The sequence below is a fragment of the Apium graveolens genome, chromosome 1 (genome assembly GCF_009905375.1).
Source record: "Apium graveolens cultivar Ventura chromosome 1, ASM990537v1, whole genome shotgun sequence".
Classification (NCBI taxonomy): domain Eukaryota; kingdom Viridiplantae; phylum Streptophyta; class Magnoliopsida; order Apiales; family Apiaceae; genus Apium; species Apium graveolens.
The window spans coordinates 74,007,388-74,025,274 of NC_133647.1; the positions used below are offsets into that span (position 1 = coordinate 74,007,388).

Genomic DNA, 17,887 nt, shown 5'->3' on the forward strand with positions numbered 1-17,887 from the left:
TATGGATTTATATCTTTTTTTTTCAAAAATAATTCTTAGATCAAAAATCAGGAGAGTATATGTATTTTCTAACTTCTCCAATTAAGCATGTGATCCGAGGCTTGCTTTTATTTCATAATTTCAATTTGGTTGTAGTCTCTCCTTACTGAGAGTTTTGATATTTCTCTCCTTTATTAGTGTGGGTATGAATATTAGTTTAATGATAAAAGTTTTTAGTTTAATGTTGCACAATATAAACAATACCCTAATATGAAAATGAAAGAAAAAAAAGGAGTTTGTGTAATCTGTCAAATGAAAAATTATAATACAGATGAAATAAAAAAGTTAAATTACAATGACGCATTATTAGTTTTTTCTCGAAATAATATTTATGTTTCAATTTGAAAAATATGTGTATATATTGAAAAAGTATGAATTGAGAAAAAATGTGAAATTAATAATACAGTTTTCAAAGCAAGTAAGATTTATCCCTCAATAGCCATGTTGACAAATCAAAACACATTGAATCCTAAAATTTAATTGTAATAATTGAATTTTAAAATTTATTAATTTTCTTAAATTACTAAAGTTAATATTTATATTTGTAGTGTGGGTTTGTTTTTTGCTAATATATAGATGAAACTATTATAGAGTAAGGTATAAGTGATTTTACTAAATTTAAAGTATCATCTATTTTATATATATTTAGTATTGAAATACTTTTATAAGTCCAAATGGTCAAAAATGGAAACTTTCATTAAGGAAAAACAATAATACACTCTTTCATTTTAATCTAACATACTTTTCCAATTTTGTTAAATTTCACTATCACTACAAAATAATTGATAAATATTTTATATGTATTTTAAAATTTTAAATCAATATTAATTATAAATTAAAAAAATAATATTGTGTGATGTAATTAATTTTAAACTTATAATACATATTTATACATTTATCATAACCAATTGCAATACAATAATTTTTTATTGGTTATTTCTTTCTATATAAATATTAATTTATATTGTAACATTTAAAAAGATACAATAAACACTCTTGATTACGAAAGATTTAAACTAAAAAATTAAATATTAGTTACCTCTTCTTATAAGATTTTTTTTTTTGCCGCAAAAGATTCAAATTTTATTGATGATTCAAATCATTCGATAATACAGTAAACAAATCGGGATGGACATCTCCCACCCTCCAGATCAGCTATACAACAAGTGGATTTCGCTAAGAAATGAGCGACCTTGTTCGCGGACCGTTTAACGAACCTAAACTTGACGTTTTTGCTACTTAAACTTGCTAGAATATCCCGACAATCCTTAACAACTCTCCCCAAATACGAAAAATAAAGAAAGGAGCTACGGATGGACTGAACTATCTGCAAGCAATCAGACTCTATAACAACATTCTCGTGACCTCCATTTTTCACCCAACTCAAAGCCTCCCGGATACCGACTGCTTCAGCCAACTCCGGACTAGGCCTTCCTCTCAAACACTGCGCTCTAGCCTCGATCAACCCTCCATTTTGATCCCTACCTATATACGCATAACTATAACAACCATCCTCCTCAAAAATGGCAGCGTCAGAGTTTACCTTAACACCATTAACCTGGGATAATCGCCAATGCTCATCTCCGTCTTCGTTGGACATAAAGCCCAGAAAACGATCGAAAGTTCGATCTTGAACACATCTCCATTGGTTAAGGACCGAGTACGCTGATTCCACCACTGCTGAAGATTCCAAGCTGTGTTATTTTCAAATAAGATCATTCCTACTATTCCACAACATCCAGCAAACCATAGCAATAAGCGTAATTTTCTCCTGATTATGCTGTTGAAAAACCAGCTCAAGCCATTCTGGGAACGACGTAAACTCACTAAAAACTTGTAAGATAGCCAATTTCTCCCAACTGGAAACAGCATGACAGCATAACACTAAAACATGCAGTACTGATTCTGGATATGCATTGCACACTGCACAAAACTCGTTTACTGGTACCTTTCTAGAACGAAGCAAATCTTTCGTAGGTAAGCAATTCGTAGAAGCTCTCCATAAAATTTTTTTAACCTTAGGTGGAATTTTCAAGTTCCAAATCTTCCGCCCGAATCCAGAACTCGATGTTGAACTATTTGCATTACTTTCACCTTCAAGAAGCAAATAACCAGTTTTGACAGAGTAATCTCCTAACTTTTCTTTCCTCCAATACCATGCATCTTCGACTTCATTATTCAGAGGAGTGGACAAAATAATATCCGCATCCCTTGCATCAAAAATGTCCAAAATAAGATCAACATCCCAACTGTTTCCTTCCATATTCATCAGAGAAGAAACCTTTTGACCTCGAATGGCTTCATTATCAGTATGAATATACGGATCATTCTCCATTGACAACCAATGATCATTCAGAATACTAATAGAGTTGTCATTGCCCACCTTGCAACCAATACCTTTCTTAATAATATGCTGAGATTCCATCACACTCCGCCATATATAACTAGGATTGTGCCCGATTTCAGCATTAATAAAAGAACCTGTAGGATAGTAACGAGCCTTATAAACCCTACTCACCAACTTTTCTGGATATTTCAATAATCTCCATCCCTGATTACCAAGAAGAGCTATATTGAAGTCACGAACCCTTCTAAAACCCATACCCCCAGAAGCCTTCCTCTTGCACATATTGCCCCAACTCTTCCAGTGAATACCTCTATCCTTCTTAGCATCATTTTTCCACCAAAACTTACACATCAAATTCTCCAACTGCTGACATAAGTCCAAAGGAAATAAAAAAACACTCATAGCATAGTTCAGAAGTGTTTGGGCCACAGTCTTCAACAACACTTCTTTTCCTCCTTTTGACATAAAATTCTTATCCCAACCCTGAATACGATCTTGCATCTTATCCTTCAAAAAACCAAAGATTGATGACTTATTTCTTCCTATTATATTAGGTAAACCTAAGTACATACACTGATCATTGGCCTCCTTAAATCTGAGCTTCTGACAAAGCTCTCTCTTCAGAGAACAGGAAGAATTCTTACGAAAAAACACTGAGGATTTATCAACATTTATTTGCTGCCCTGAAGCTCTTTCGAAAATTTTCAACAATTGCAAGACATGATCAGCACTTTCCATATTGGCTTTGCAAAACACATAAGAATCATTAGCAAAAAACATGTGGGAAATAGAAGGCGCCGTCCTAGCAACTTTTATTCCTTTGATCAGATTACGCCTTTCAAAATCATGTAACAAAGCTGTCAAACCTTCAATACATATTAAGAACAAGTACGATGATAGGGGGTCTTCCTGTCTTAGGCCCCTTTCAGGAATAATATTCCCAAAAATTCTACCAGCATGAACAAATTAACAACTCTCAGATCAAACCCCATCTTCAACAACATTGCTTGTAAAAAATTCTACTCGACACGATCATAGGCTTTGGACATATCCAACTTTAAATCCATCCAACTCTCCTTTCCTTTTGCATTCATTTCATATCATGCATAACCTCGAAAGCAACCATTATATTGTCAGTAATAAGTCTGCCAGGAATGAAGGCGCTCTGTGAATCAGAGATTATTAAATCAATAATCTTTTTCAATCTGTTCGCTAAAACCTTGGAAATAATTTTGTAAACAATGTTACAAAGAGAAATGGGACGGAGATCCGTCATGAGCACTGGATTTGGCTTTTAAGGAATCAACGCTATATTCGTATCTATAAGCTGTTCATCCATCTTTCCATTCACAAAGAAGCCTTGCACTATTGAGACTACATCTGATTTGACAATATTCCAACACTTCTGATAAAAACCCGGAGTCATACCGTCTGGACCCGATGACTTGTCTGGATGCATGTTGAAAAGAGCTGCTTTAACTTCTTTTTCATCCACTTCCGCACACAGCATTTCATTTTGAACAGTATTGACTCTACTAGAAACACAACCAGTCACCCTTTCCCAATCTGTAACCGAAGCTGTGAATAACTGGGCAAAAAAATCCTCTATAGTCTTTTCAATACCGTTACCCCATTCCACTTTATTCCTTTGACTATCCTGCAAATGGCTTATATGATTTGTTTTCCTTTTATTCTTCATTGCGGCATGGAAGAATATACTGTTCTGGTCCCCTTCACGAAGCCATAACTGTTTTGACCGATGTCGCCAAAAGACCTCTTGCTGAGCGTAAATTTCTGACAGCTTCTTCTTCTCCTCCTGAACCACTTTTACTGAATGATCATCCCTTCGACCTTTCAACGCCTGTAAAATCCTCTTACTTTTACTAATATGCCCCTTGAAATTGCCCGTGATTTCCTTACCCCAAGCTGATAATATCTCAGAAACAAAAGACAGCTTATCATAAAAAGAACCCACATTATTGCTCCAAGCATCCTCAACTAATTGATAGCACATAGGCTCCCTGAGCCAGGCATTTTCAAAATGAAACGGTCTATCACGGAAGAATATATTACACACTTGTGGTTCCAGCAAAATCAGATAATGATCGGAAGTTGACACTTCCAAATTAGTGAGCTTAGCATCCTTAAACAAGTTCAAAAAATCAGGACTGACAAGTGCCCGATCAAGACGTACCTCAATATGATTACTCGTACCAAAACCACGCTCCCAAGTATACTGATACCCACACAGATTCATATCTACCAGATCACAGTCATTAAGAACCTCTTGGAACCCCTGTAACAACCGATTAGGGTATGGCCTACCACCTCTTTTATCCCTCTGAGAAAGAACATTGTTCATATCCCCGATTAGACACCACGGGAGAGTATTGTGACTAGCCAAACTCCTTATCAAACTCCATGTCTCATGATGCTTTGATCTATCTGGTTCACCATATACCCCTGTGAGTCTATACTTTACACCTTCTGGAGTAGTGACAATCCCGTCAATATGATTTTTACTAAATGAACACAAACTAACTGCATCCTTATTACGCCATAATAAAGCAATACCATGATCTTACTCTTTCCACTATTCCTTTTCTGCAAAGCGTTTCACATAAAAAAACATAACTGGGCTTCTTTTGGAGCACAACCTCCTTTAGGAATTGTAACGCCCACGGGGTCCCAAGCCCATGGCAATTCCAACTTACAATACTCATAATGCTAGGCGAGCACCACCCTGGGTACCCGCCTCTGGTCCGTTTTTTGAATCCATAAAATTATTTGGGCTTACTTGATCAGTAGTCATGTTTATATCATCCTCAGCGTCCAATGTTACTTCATTGTTCAGGCCCACTTGATTCTCAAAGCTCATATTATCATCCGTTTTACGTTTCTTGGACTCTACAGTTGTTATCTCTTTTCTCACATTTAGTGGCGAAATAATAGGCAAAGAATTTTGAACTTGCCTTATCCCAGAACTCCCGCCAATCTGATTTTTTTGAAATTCGTTAGTTACCAAAATCCCACTCTTTCCAACTGCACCCTGATTTTGTGGAGCAAACCGTGGATCTTGATTTCTGTCACTACCACTCTAAAAACCTGCCATTGCTGCATAACGATCATCCTCCTCACTACCATTGCTGTAAGATTTTTAATTTTACATGTATAAAATGAATATTAGTGGACTAAAAGGTAAATGAATATTTATCTTCTTATAAGATAAATATTATTTAATACAATTTATCATAATTCACCATTTATAATGACAATAAAGCATAATTAATACTTCAAAGAAAGTTTTTTCAAAAGCTATTTTTCTATTTTTATTAAAAAAAAATTATTTCCACATAACATAACTTTTAAGTTCTTAGAAATAAGTGATATAATTACAATTGTTTATTTTTATAAGATCTATGCGCTTAATTCAAAAAATAGTTGTTTTACTATAATTTTTTAAAGATATTTGCAATCAATAAATCTTAAATACTAAAATAAAAAATATTAACTTGTTTAACAATATTTTTTTCTATCATGACATTTCTATTTTTACTTTGGCATTGAGCTTTTATCTTGATCATGAATTTTGTATCTTTTTAAAGTTAGAAACACATGTATACATATTTAGATATACGTATAACTCAAATTTTAATATCTAATTGACTTTAACAGAAAACTTTGATTTATATTGGCGCATATTAAAATAATATAAATATATATTTAATATTTTACTTTTAAAAATATATTATAGTCATTTCAATTTCTATTATATATATATTTATAGTTTTATATTAATATTATTTTATTTTTAATTAAATTATATATAATATAATTAAAATATTTGACTTAAGCAAAAAATTGAAAATATTATAAAAGGTCTCCCTACAATATATAAAATATAACACCAAATTACTTTATAACAATATTTTGATCCATTTATAATAGTATTGTTTAAATAATTTACACTCAAACATGTGTTAAGAAATTTAATATGTACCGATGATAAGCCCTATCCGAAATAAAATATTTATTATTTTTAAAAATAATTTTTGAATTTGATGCATATTATTTTAAAGATAAATTTAAAATAATATTATTTTTCATAATTCACTTCACAAATTCTCAATTTTTTTATATATATTAAGTAAGTTTATGAAAAAACTTTTGAAGTGGAAGTACATTTAAATTCGAAATATAGTAGTAAAAGAATTATTATTATATATATATATGTATAATTATCAATAAAATAATTTGTACTCAAGTGTGATAGATTTAAATAATTTGCACAAATAATTATCGTCCCAAAGTAAATTTGCCAACAGATTAGTAACTTTGTTCATACTCGTATGACATACTTTTTGTCATTATCTTTATTTTTTATAATAAGTTAAAAGTTAAAACTAAATAGTTATACACACACTTCCTGAGAAAATAGTCATACCAAACCAGTAGAGGACATTTCTTCGATCTCTTTCTTAACAACAGCCCTGCCCAAAACCCAAACCAAAATATTAATTCACACAAAAATCTTCAAATTAGAGGACTAATTAGACAAGGTTAGCCAAAGAATGATAGTCATCATCTTAGTTATTATAATTATAATATTTTTAACAATCAAATCTATAATTTTACAAAAATTAGTATTTACCATCAACCAACCAATTACACAATTCCTTATGCTCCAACTCAACGAAGGTAACCTACCTTAAATCTATTTAACAAGTCAAAACAAAACTTGACATCTATCTATTATGTTCCAATAGATAACAGGGCCACGAGGATCAAAGATTAATTTAAATGATAAAAAAAAGGAACCTTGAAAAATGGCCTCTGTTAAGATATTCCATGATTCAATAAAGTTTGTCTGCTTCTTCAGTCATCAAACACCTTCATGCTGCCTATTAACTGAAAGTTTAACTTCTGATTCTGGGAGGGTTGGACTCATTAAAAAAGGGCAAAAAGAAACATAGAAAAATATAAAATTTACCTCTTACGATACTTAATTAGTTTGAATCAAACAACCTTTCATTGTGCAATCATAGACAAGAAGCATTAGTGTGATAATTTTATAAAATAATAAAATAGTGATCCTCAATTGTGTCTCAACTTACATATGAGCTTTTTTCTTTATTTATCCATTTTATTGCAATATATGTAAAATTTGAAAAATATCAGTTTTCTGTAACATACGCTTGACCAGCAGCATAATATAAATTTTAGATATGCGGCATACTTTGGACAACATAAATTTCTCCACTTCTGACAACTCCTTCAATGTCCTGGGCACAGCGGAAGAGGCCTTCAATGAGTTTGCCTGCCTCTGCAATTTTTGTGAGCAGAGAAGCTTGAAACGCTTTGTCAATCACCAATGCATCGTTTGAATAGTCCATTACAACTTCTTGTTCTTTTTCTATAGGTAAGTTGTAAATTTATCATTTTTAAGACACATCCTTTATTAAACAAAATTGTGGAAAGAATGGATAATTGAAAGATGGAAATTTACATGTTATAATAAATTGTTCGGTGCTATGTGCTATGTTAATCTACTGGTCAAACACATTCAACAGTAAGGTTGTTAAGTTGTATCTGATATAACTGTGACCGAGATATGTATGTTTTATACAAACACTTAATTGGTTGCATTTAGTTTAATTATTACGGTGACTAGTATCAGAAGTTCCGATCCTATAGACACTTGAAAATAAAAAGAAGCAACATACGAAGTTTTTATTTTCATTTTACTTCACTGTAATTATTATAAATAAAATGAACCGAAACGTTGTTAACAAAATTAGTAATTTTGAACATACCTATCATAAAGACCAGCACCGACATATCCCTTTAGGTCCTCGCCATTGGAATCAGATCTAAATATATGAGATTGTTTAACGTACAGACCTATTGATTTGCTCGAATAGACAATAACCTGACATTATCATTATATATTATTTGAGATTAGATACATAGGGCAGAGCAACCAATTTCAATGTTTTGGTTGAGATACAGTAGAACAATTGGGAATGAATAAAACTATAGAAGAGAGCATAATAAGAACTATCAACACAACCCACGGAGGAAGAAAAAGATTCACATAAGTTGAACTTAAGACCTTATTTTGACCCAAATGATTCAGTAAAATAATATAAATCAAATAACGTAAATGAATATCTTCAATATTGTAAGAAAGAAAAACTTCCAGGTACTTTGTAGCTCGTCCTGTTATGTATTATTATTATGAGAAGAATGATCTCAAGTACCCTTATATTATGAGATTTAAGATTTATTTTTTCTTGTGGTAAAGCTCATTGCTCTTCCAGGATAGGCGCCCCAAGGTCTCCCCCAAGCCTCTGATAAGCTGATTTTGCACCAAATTAACAATTTCATGGCTTTCTCATGAATAACGGATAAAAAATTATTGTTTACCTCTGTATATATCTCCGAGGAATCACTAGATAGTGGATTCTTGGTGTGAATTATAGAGGGATAATCAGCCCTGATGATTTCTTGAACTAAGATGGCCATGCAAATGTCGTTATGGTTTAAAAAACCCTTCCTACAACTGATATATGTTCTTTCATCCCATTTGGAAGACCAAACCTAACGTAAAAACTAATTACTGAACTAGTAAAAATAAAGAGTGGTATGTGTTCTTGAGAACGAAGAAAGGGAAGTGGGAGGTCTAAGGCTCTCCCTTCTACTCGGAAAATGAGAAATAGATTTTGTTACTTTTATATCGGAGCAATTAACTGTTTCCCTTTTTCTTTTTGAGAACTGCAATACATCCTCTTATCCATTCTTACCAGTTATGCAAACAAGGAAAACCAATACAGTATACAGGATGATCACAGTTCTTACCAGTTATGCAAACAAGGAAAACCAATACAGTATACAGGATGATCACAGTTTGAAATGTACTCTTATTAATGCTTCCCAAGCTTGGTTCCAGAAGTTGGCACTCCCATCTTCTAGTCAGGGGATTCTCAACCTCATTTTGATCTTAAGCTCCAGAATCTACCAAGAGTTAAGAATGAATAATGTCACACAGGTATGTTGGAAAAACGCCACCATTTTAGTACTAAGTATCAAAAGAACCTCCTGGAAAATTAGTATAAAACAGTTAAATGCAAGTGGACTCAGATAATACCATGTTTTTATAAACATAAGTGGGTCAGTAAATTCATCGAACATTAAAATGCAAATTGTTTTAAATAATAAATATATCGAAAACCTATTATCAGTTGACGAAGTTGTAAAAAATTACCAGACGCGTCAGTGCTATGATTTGGTGAACAGTTTCTTGTATTTCCCGAATTTTGAAAGGGCCATTACGCGTCGGAGTGTAGTTCAAGGAATCCCGGAATTACTTGCGTTAAGTGTGGTAAGGCTAGACATATTGCCATAAATTATAGGGCTTCTACTCAAGGCGATATATGAGGTAGCGCATCCCAAGGACCAGTAACCAGCACAGCTAGAGCCAGAACTTTCAAGATGACCAAGACATCCAACGCTCAGGACTCGGATGTGGTTGCAGGTACGCTTTCTCTTAATTCCGTACATGTTAAAGTTTTATTTGATTCAGCAGCGTCTAACTCATTTATATCAAAAAAATGTGTGATTAAAATGGATTTAATGCTGGAAGACTTAGTTGTGCCCTTGACCATAGAAGTGGCCATCAGGATAGAGTTTCAGTGAGCCAATTTTGTCCTAAGTGTCAACTAGAAATCCACGGGCATTCTTTTTCGGCGAACCTAATACCCTTCGAGTTAGGAGAGTTCGATGTGATTCTAGAAATGGATTGGTTATCCCAACATAAGACAAATATTGACTATAAGAAAAAGATGATTGTGATGTATACAGAGATTAATATCAGGATAAATTATCAAGGGCAGAAGCAGGAAAATAAATTTTTCTTGATACTGAAAGCAAAGAAACTGTTAAGACAAGGATGTGAAGCCTAATTAGCCCATATTGTAGACACCGAGAAAGAGGCACCTAATCTAACGAGATTCCAATAGTAAGGGAATTTCCGGATGTTTTCCCAGATGAGTTGTCAGGATTGCCACCAGATCGTGAAATCGAGTTTTCTATTGATCTAGTTCCTGGAGCAGAACCAATTACAAAGGCTCTCTATCGTATGACCCCGGTGGAAATGAAGGAACTAGCTAAGCATCTTCAGGAACTTTTGGATAAGGGAGTAGTTAGGCCAAGTGTATCCCCGTGGGGTGCACTAGTGTTATTTATGAAAAAGAAAGACAGGCGCATGATATTGTGTATTGATTATCGGGAGTTAAAATAAGTTAAGCATCAAGAATAAGTATCCCCTATCCAGGATTGATGACTTGTTTGACCAGTTTAAGGGAGCCTGCTGTTTCTCGAAGATTGATTTAAGATCGGGCTATCATCAGCTAAGATCGAGCCTGAGGATATACCAAATACTGCATTCAAAACTAGATATTAACATTATAAGTTTTTAGTGATGTCATTCGAATTGACCAATGCACCAGCAGCTTTTATGGATCTAATGAACCGGGTGTATAAACAATACTTGGATAAGTTTGTTATTGTATTTATTGATGACATCTTCATCTACTCAAAGACTAAAGAAGACCATGCTGAATATCTGAGGATTGCTCTACAAAGGTTGAGAGAGAAGTAGTTGTATGCTAAGTTTTCAAAATATGAATTTTAGTTGGATGAAGTTCAGTTTTTTGGTCATATTGTGGGTAAGGATGGTATCAAAGTGGATCCTGTGAAGATTGAGGTTGTATCCAGATGGGAACAACCAAAGACCTCGACAGAAGTTAGAAGTTTTTTTTGATTAGCAGGTTATTACAGAAGATTTGTAAAAGACTTTTCCAAGATTGCGAATCCATTGACCAAGCGGACCAGGAAGAATGAAAAGTTTGTTTGGACTGAGAAATATGAAGAGAGTTTCGAGGAGTTGAAGAAGAGATTAGTGACAACACCAGTGCTAGCATTGTTAGATAAAACAGGAAATTTCATGATCTAAAGTGATGCTTCTTTGAAAGGTTTAGGATGTGTGTTAATGCAACATGATAAAGTTATTGCCTATGCATCCAGACAGTTAAACCCCTATGAGCAGAAGTATCCAATACATGATTTGGAATTAGAAGTAATAGTGTTCGCATTGAAGTTGTGGAGACACTACTTGTACGGAGAAAAATGCGAGATATATACAGACCATAAAAGTTTAAAGTACATTTTCACCCAAAAGGACTTAAATATGAGATAACGAAGATGGTTGAAACTGATTAAGGATTACGATTGTTCCATTAACTATCACCCAGGAAAATCTAATGTAGTGGTAGATGCCCTGAGCAGGAAGGAAATAATGAATGTGATCAAGGTTGCTGAGGAATTAGCAAAAGAATTGGAAAAATTGGAAATTGAAGTTTGAGTGCCAGAAGGTGATAAGGAGAAATTGTACGAGATTACCTTTCAACCAGAATTGATGAACAAGATTAAGAAGAGTCGGGAAGAAATAATGGATCAAGGACTAGATAGTTTAACTGAAGAAGAACTCTGTACTCAGAAGGACATCAAGGGTATATTCAATTTTTCCTCAAGGATATGGATTCCCAATGTGACTGAACTGAAGAATGAAATTTTACGAGAAGCCCATAATTCTATATTTTCTATTCACCCTGGGAGTACCAAGATGTATCAGGATTTGAAGCAAAATTCCGGGTGGCCAGGAATGAAAAAGGAAATAGCAGATTGGGTTAGTAAATGCCACATTTGTCAAACAGTAAAGGCAGAACATCAAAGACCAAGTGGATTGTTACAACCCTTAGAGATTCCCCAATGGAAGTGGGAAGATATCGTAATGGATTTTGTAGCGGAATACTAAAGACGAAATCGAATTATGACACTATTTGGGTAATTATTGATAGGTTGACGAAGTCTGCACAATTCCTCCCGATTAACGAAAGGTAAAGTCAAGCTATATTTGGATGAAATCGTGACCAAGCATGGAGTCCCTGTTCAATTGTGTCAGATCGAGATCCCAGGTTTAACTCGAGGTTTTGGACAAAATTCCAAGAATGTTTGGGAACTAAGTCAAAAATGAGTATCGCTTATCATCCTCAGACAGATGGCCAAACTGAGAGAATGATTCAGATAATAGAAGATATATTGAGGGTTTGCGCCTTGGATTTCAAAGGAAACTGGGATGATCAGCTGTCATTGATTGAGTTTTCCTATAATAACAGTTATCATGCCAGTATAGGAATGCCACTTTATGAAGCCTTGTATGGGCGCAAGTATAGATCACCATTATATTGGGATGAAGTGGGAGAAAAGAAAGTGTTAGGACCTGAACTAGTTCAACAGACCAAAGATGCAGTGACATTAATTCAGAAAAGGTTAGAAGCAGCCTAAGATAGACAGTGAAAGAATGCTGATTTACATCGAAAGTATACGAACTTCGAAGTAGGGTCATTGTTATTGTTGAAAGTTTCACCTTGGAAAGGATTGGTTAGATTCATACAGAAAGGCAAGTAGAGTCCTAGGTATATCAGACCGTTCGAGGTATTGAGAAAGGTAGGTAAAGTTTCCTATGAGTTGGCGCTACTTGCGCAGTTGTAACATATCCATAACGTATTCCACGCATTTATATTGAAAAGGTATATCCCTGATTCCAACCAAGTAATTGAGTATGAACCAATCGAGCTTCAGCCAGATTTATCCTACGTCGAGCGACCAATCCAGATCCTAGATCGTAAAGAACGAGTCCTTAGAAATAAGTCTATTCCTATAGTTAAAGTAATTTGGAGAAATTCTCGAGTAGAAGAATCTACTTGGGAGTTAAGGTCAGATATGCTTGACAAATATTCTCACTTGTTTAATTAGTTAAGATTCTGGGGACAGAATCTTTTTAAGGGGGGGAAGGATATAACGAATCGTATATTTTGTATTATTTAAAGTATAATTATAGAATATTTAAATAAATAAAATATGTGTACTAATTCTGTCAGTTGTGTGTTATTTTATTACTATTTATGTGTGATTATTGGTGTACAAGGATTATTTGTATAATTAATTATTGAGCCATATTATTTTTTTTTTCACTTTTAAAAGTGGTTTTATTGCAGATTTATTTCCATAAATATTTGGATTGTCTCTAAAATTATTTTTATGGTTTTATAATTTCATTAATTATTTTTGGGATTTTGTAAAATTTAGAAATCAATATTTCATTAATTATTTATCTTTTAATGATTTTATGATTACATTTATTTGTAAATTTAGTATTTAATTCCAGGATGCTTCAAAATTTACGAAACTCATGTTTTATTAAGTTTTTAATATTTTGGGATTTTTAAAATTATTTCGGGAATTTTTTGGATCAAATCCACCCGCACGTTTGTTCGCTAAAATGTTATTTGCGGGTATGTTGTGCGATCCAAAAAATGTTTTAAACATTTTGAAATTTATGTTTTATTAGTTTCAGGATATTTATAAAATTTTGAGATTATTTTGGTATTGATTTGATTAAAAATTATTCGCGCGATTAATCGTTAAAATCGCGAAACGCGAGCTTGCAATCAGTAAAGCGGGCTATAAACTAGACGCGTGTCCTTTTGTTTGTGAAACGTGGCAGTACAACAGTTTTTTTTGATTAAAATCTCCATTTTCTTTCCTTCTTCCTGACACAATCTCTCGACTATCTTCTCTCTCTCATAAAATCTCTTTCAATCTCTCGCTTTCCTCTCTGTCCCATCTCTCTCTTAATCTCTTCTGCTCCTTCTCCCTTTCTCCACGCTTCTTCTCTCTTTTTTTTCTCCGGTTGCCGTCTGCGTTTTCCGGCCGTTCTTTTTCCGGATGGTTTCGTGTCTTCTCAGTTTAATGTCGTATGTATATATATATATATGCTATTGTGTGTGTGTGCAATCGTGTGTGTGGGTGAAGTCTGCGTGTTGTGTGCATGTGTTCGTGTATGTATATGTGTGTGGTGGCGCATGGCTGTGTGTTTGTGGCTGTTGTTCCTGTGTTTCTGTGTTGGGCATCTCTGTTGGGCTATGTTGTTGAACTTTGTTGTTGGGATCTTGTTGGGCCGAGTGCTTGCAGTTGAATTTGGTTGTTATAATTTTAATTTTTATTCCCTTTTTCTGCAGGGAATTATTGATTAAAATTTCAAGATATTAAATTATAATTCATGCGGGAAATGATTTTAATCGGTGAAATTTATTCGGACACGCGAATATTTTCGGGCACCAATAAATTTTGCCGCCGTCAACGATGAGCCTCGGCGAGTCGACGGTGGACGGTGATGATTAATTCCGAGTCCTAAATTTATAAAATAAATAAAGTAATTCATAAAAATTATTTTTGGAACGTAAATAGTTATTTATTATAAAAGTCGTATTGTGGCGTAAATTGTAAAACTGTGATTGTTGTGTTGTGGATGTCGATTATGTTTCGACGGGTTGTCCTATAAATAGAGGAGTCGTTGTCCCAATTTTCCAAAAATTATTTTAATTACGGGAATACTAGTCAATCGTATATATTTTTAAATAAATATTGAATGAACCCTGATTGCTAAGTATATTATATTAATACAAATAAGTACGAGTCGGGAATTGCTATTATTCGGGTAAAGTGATTAGCGAGGATATGTCAAGCATAACTGGTCGTCTAACATAGGACATTTCGATTATGTAGGTTCAAGTCGAATGACTCAAAAGTTAAAGTCGGTTTAAAATCGAGCTAGTGTACAGTTGTAAAACTTCGCAAGGCAAGTAATCCTGAACAAATCCGTTACGGTTCAGTATATATGAGTAACTGTTGATTTAAATTGCGTTGTGGAACAGAACGTTTTAAGTTACATATCTAATGTATTTGAAATATTTGTTTAAATTATATTTTGGGGAAAAGTAACTTCTGAAAATGCATATCTTTATAACTGTGAATAGAATTGGAAATTTTTTAAAACTGTGTTGTGGTATAATTATTTTAAAAGAGATAGGTCTAAGTGGTTTTGGAAACAGGATAAACGGATCAGATATTGGATGGTTGTGTAAGAAGCCCGTAACGACCTAACGGGTTTACGTAAGTGGCTAAGTCGGTTGTGCGCCCCATTTGAACCGCTTAGTCCATCGTGATAGAGACCTAGCTAGTCTCTGAGTTCCGGAACAGGTATGTGGTGGGATAGACTGATCAGTTGTTCCTAGGATTCGTCCAATATATATATCTAATTTTGGTTTTGGGGTTCCCGTAACGGAACAGATGATTTTGTGGTTCCTGTAATGGAGCAATGGATTTAGAAATGAAAATAGCATGCTAAAATTGGACTCTGGTATTCACACAGCACACGACTGATGATACGTTTTACAAAGCATGCTAGTTGTTGATATCCAGTTTATACTTGCTTTATTGTGTTCATACCAATTTATGCTTTATGTTCCTATAACTGTTTTCATAAACTATTTTACTTGTTATTCATATAGTGGTCCTGTTGAGCAATTGATTGCTCACCCTTATAGCTTGTTTTGTATATATATATATGCAGATGCCTAGAAGACCCATTCGACCCAATTAGAGTATAGTCCCAGTCCCTCCCAGTCCCGGCTCCTCAGAGGTAGTTTGTATCAGATCAACTGTGGTCTGATGAGTTGCTGAATAAGTTAGTGTGTAAAACTTTTTAATAAATGGTTGTGTAATAGTGAGTAGCCTAAATCATACTTGAACCTGGATCGGATCTTGGTTTTGGGGTTTTTAATGTAATAATAATAATCTCGTAGTTTATAATTGTGATTTGTTATATTTAGTGACGTCAACTCCTGACCCCGGGGTTGAGGCCGTCACAACAACCTTGAAAAACATGTATATATTTAAGGTTTAATCATATGCCTGTACATATTGATATAATAAGATCACTAATTATAGGATATGTCAAACAAATCAGCCTAAGCTCAAGCTGTGACAAAAGGCAAACAAATGCTAGAAAGACAAGAACTTGTACCTTATTTATGTCATCTGATAGAATAGTCTCAAACAATCCGAAAGGAATAGCAATAGACACCGGAAGTTTAATACAACTAGGCAACCTCTCACTTAAAAATCTGATTTTGCGAGATTTCGCACCAACCTATATTGGACAAAAACAGTCGGTCATATATAATGTCCATCTCTTAGGCGTACATCATAAATATAGAGTGTATATTAAGTATCGAATCTGCCAATTCATATAAATTAGAAGTTCCACATATATAATGATTAGGCGTTTACTACTAAGGCATACACGAGACATCCTACCGAATACACTTTAAATAAACAGCGGAATATTTATATGACCGATTCCCTTAAAGGCAACCTAAGCATTTCTTGAAAGTTGAACATTATTTAAAAGACAGGGTATCATTAGAACCCCTAAAAATAAATAAAACCCCAAGAAATTAACAAATTAAAATCCCTAAAAATTAGAGTTTATTAAACCTGATGATTAGTGATTGTAATATACCTTTAATTAGGAAACATGCCTTTAATTGGATGAATGGAGTTACAAAAAGAGAGCAGAGAGGAGCTAAGCTGTGGTAAGAGAATGAACGGAGTGAAGCTACATCAAAAGTGAATGAGGCGGAGTGGAAAGAGAGTGGCATGATTGGTTGTAGTGGAGCGATTGGCCGGAGCTGAGCGATTGATCGGAGATGCGAGGGAGTTGCGGGAGCTGGAAGAGAGGTGAATGGAGCATTTTTGTTTTGTGTGTAATAATTGATCTGCCTTTTATTATTGATTTTTATTTTCTTTTGTTTTTTTATGAGAGATTGAACTGAGCGGGCTTTTGATTTTTTCTTAGCGGGCTCTCATTATTCCAAGAGCGGCCTTTTCCCCCACTTTTTTATAACATTTTTTTAAATGTATATGGCAACACCAATAAAGGTGTTGGCATAGCTGTACTAAGGCAACATGCATGCCAGCGTTCTAATACGATGTTGCCATATATCTTTTTATACAAATTTTTGTCACATAAGGCAACATTTTTTATGCCAACACTATTTTTGGATGTTGGTAAAGACCATTTATGTGGTAGTGTGATTTACACCATATAGCCAGATCATTTTCATAGGCCAGTTTTAGGACTTATCGAATTTGTTATATTAAACATTTTTTAACGGACAATTTGGACCTCCATACCTTACTTTCTGGTTCTATTTTACTTAATATTTATTTATACCTCACACTTGTCGCATGTTCTGTTATGGAGAAATAAACATAAATCAACTAAAATTATTTCTTATCAGGCTTTGTCACACCCCCAACTTAAATAGCAAAATAATTATAGCTATTACATCATTTTAATGAGTATTACACAACCAAAATCCAAGATCTTACAGTTTAGGGTTTGGAACAGCCCAACACTACCAACTATTACATCTGATTACAAATACCGAGTCCTCACACAACTATTATTACTTATTCTACCTGAGCTCGAACATAAGCATCAGCATCACAGGTCTTACGGGCAGTCTGCTTGAA

The 17,887-nt window shown here is 34.0% G+C and overlaps 1 protein-coding gene and 1 pseudogene across 1 annotated transcript; both read right to left on the reverse strand.

Moving 5' to 3' along the window:
- Nucleotides 1–1,744: 1,744 nt before the first annotated feature.
- On the reverse strand, nucleotides 1,745–5,530 carry LOC141677818 (uncharacterized). The gene is made up of 4 exons (XM_074483923.1): nucleotides 5,492–5,530; nucleotides 5,184–5,381; nucleotides 3,815–4,934; nucleotides 1,745–3,252 (listed from the first exon to the last, which is right to left on the reverse strand). The coding sequence occupies exons 1-4, from the start codon at nucleotides 5,528–5,530 to the stop codon at nucleotides 1,745–1,747; spliced, it is 2,865 nt and encodes a 954-aa protein (XP_074340024.1).
- Nucleotides 5,531–7,605: 2,075 nt separating this feature from the next.
- Nucleotides 7,606–8,926, reverse strand: LOC141719988 (alpha-glucan water dikinase 2-like; annotated as a pseudogene).
- Between the last annotated feature and the right edge of the window lie 8,961 nt (nucleotides 8,927–17,887).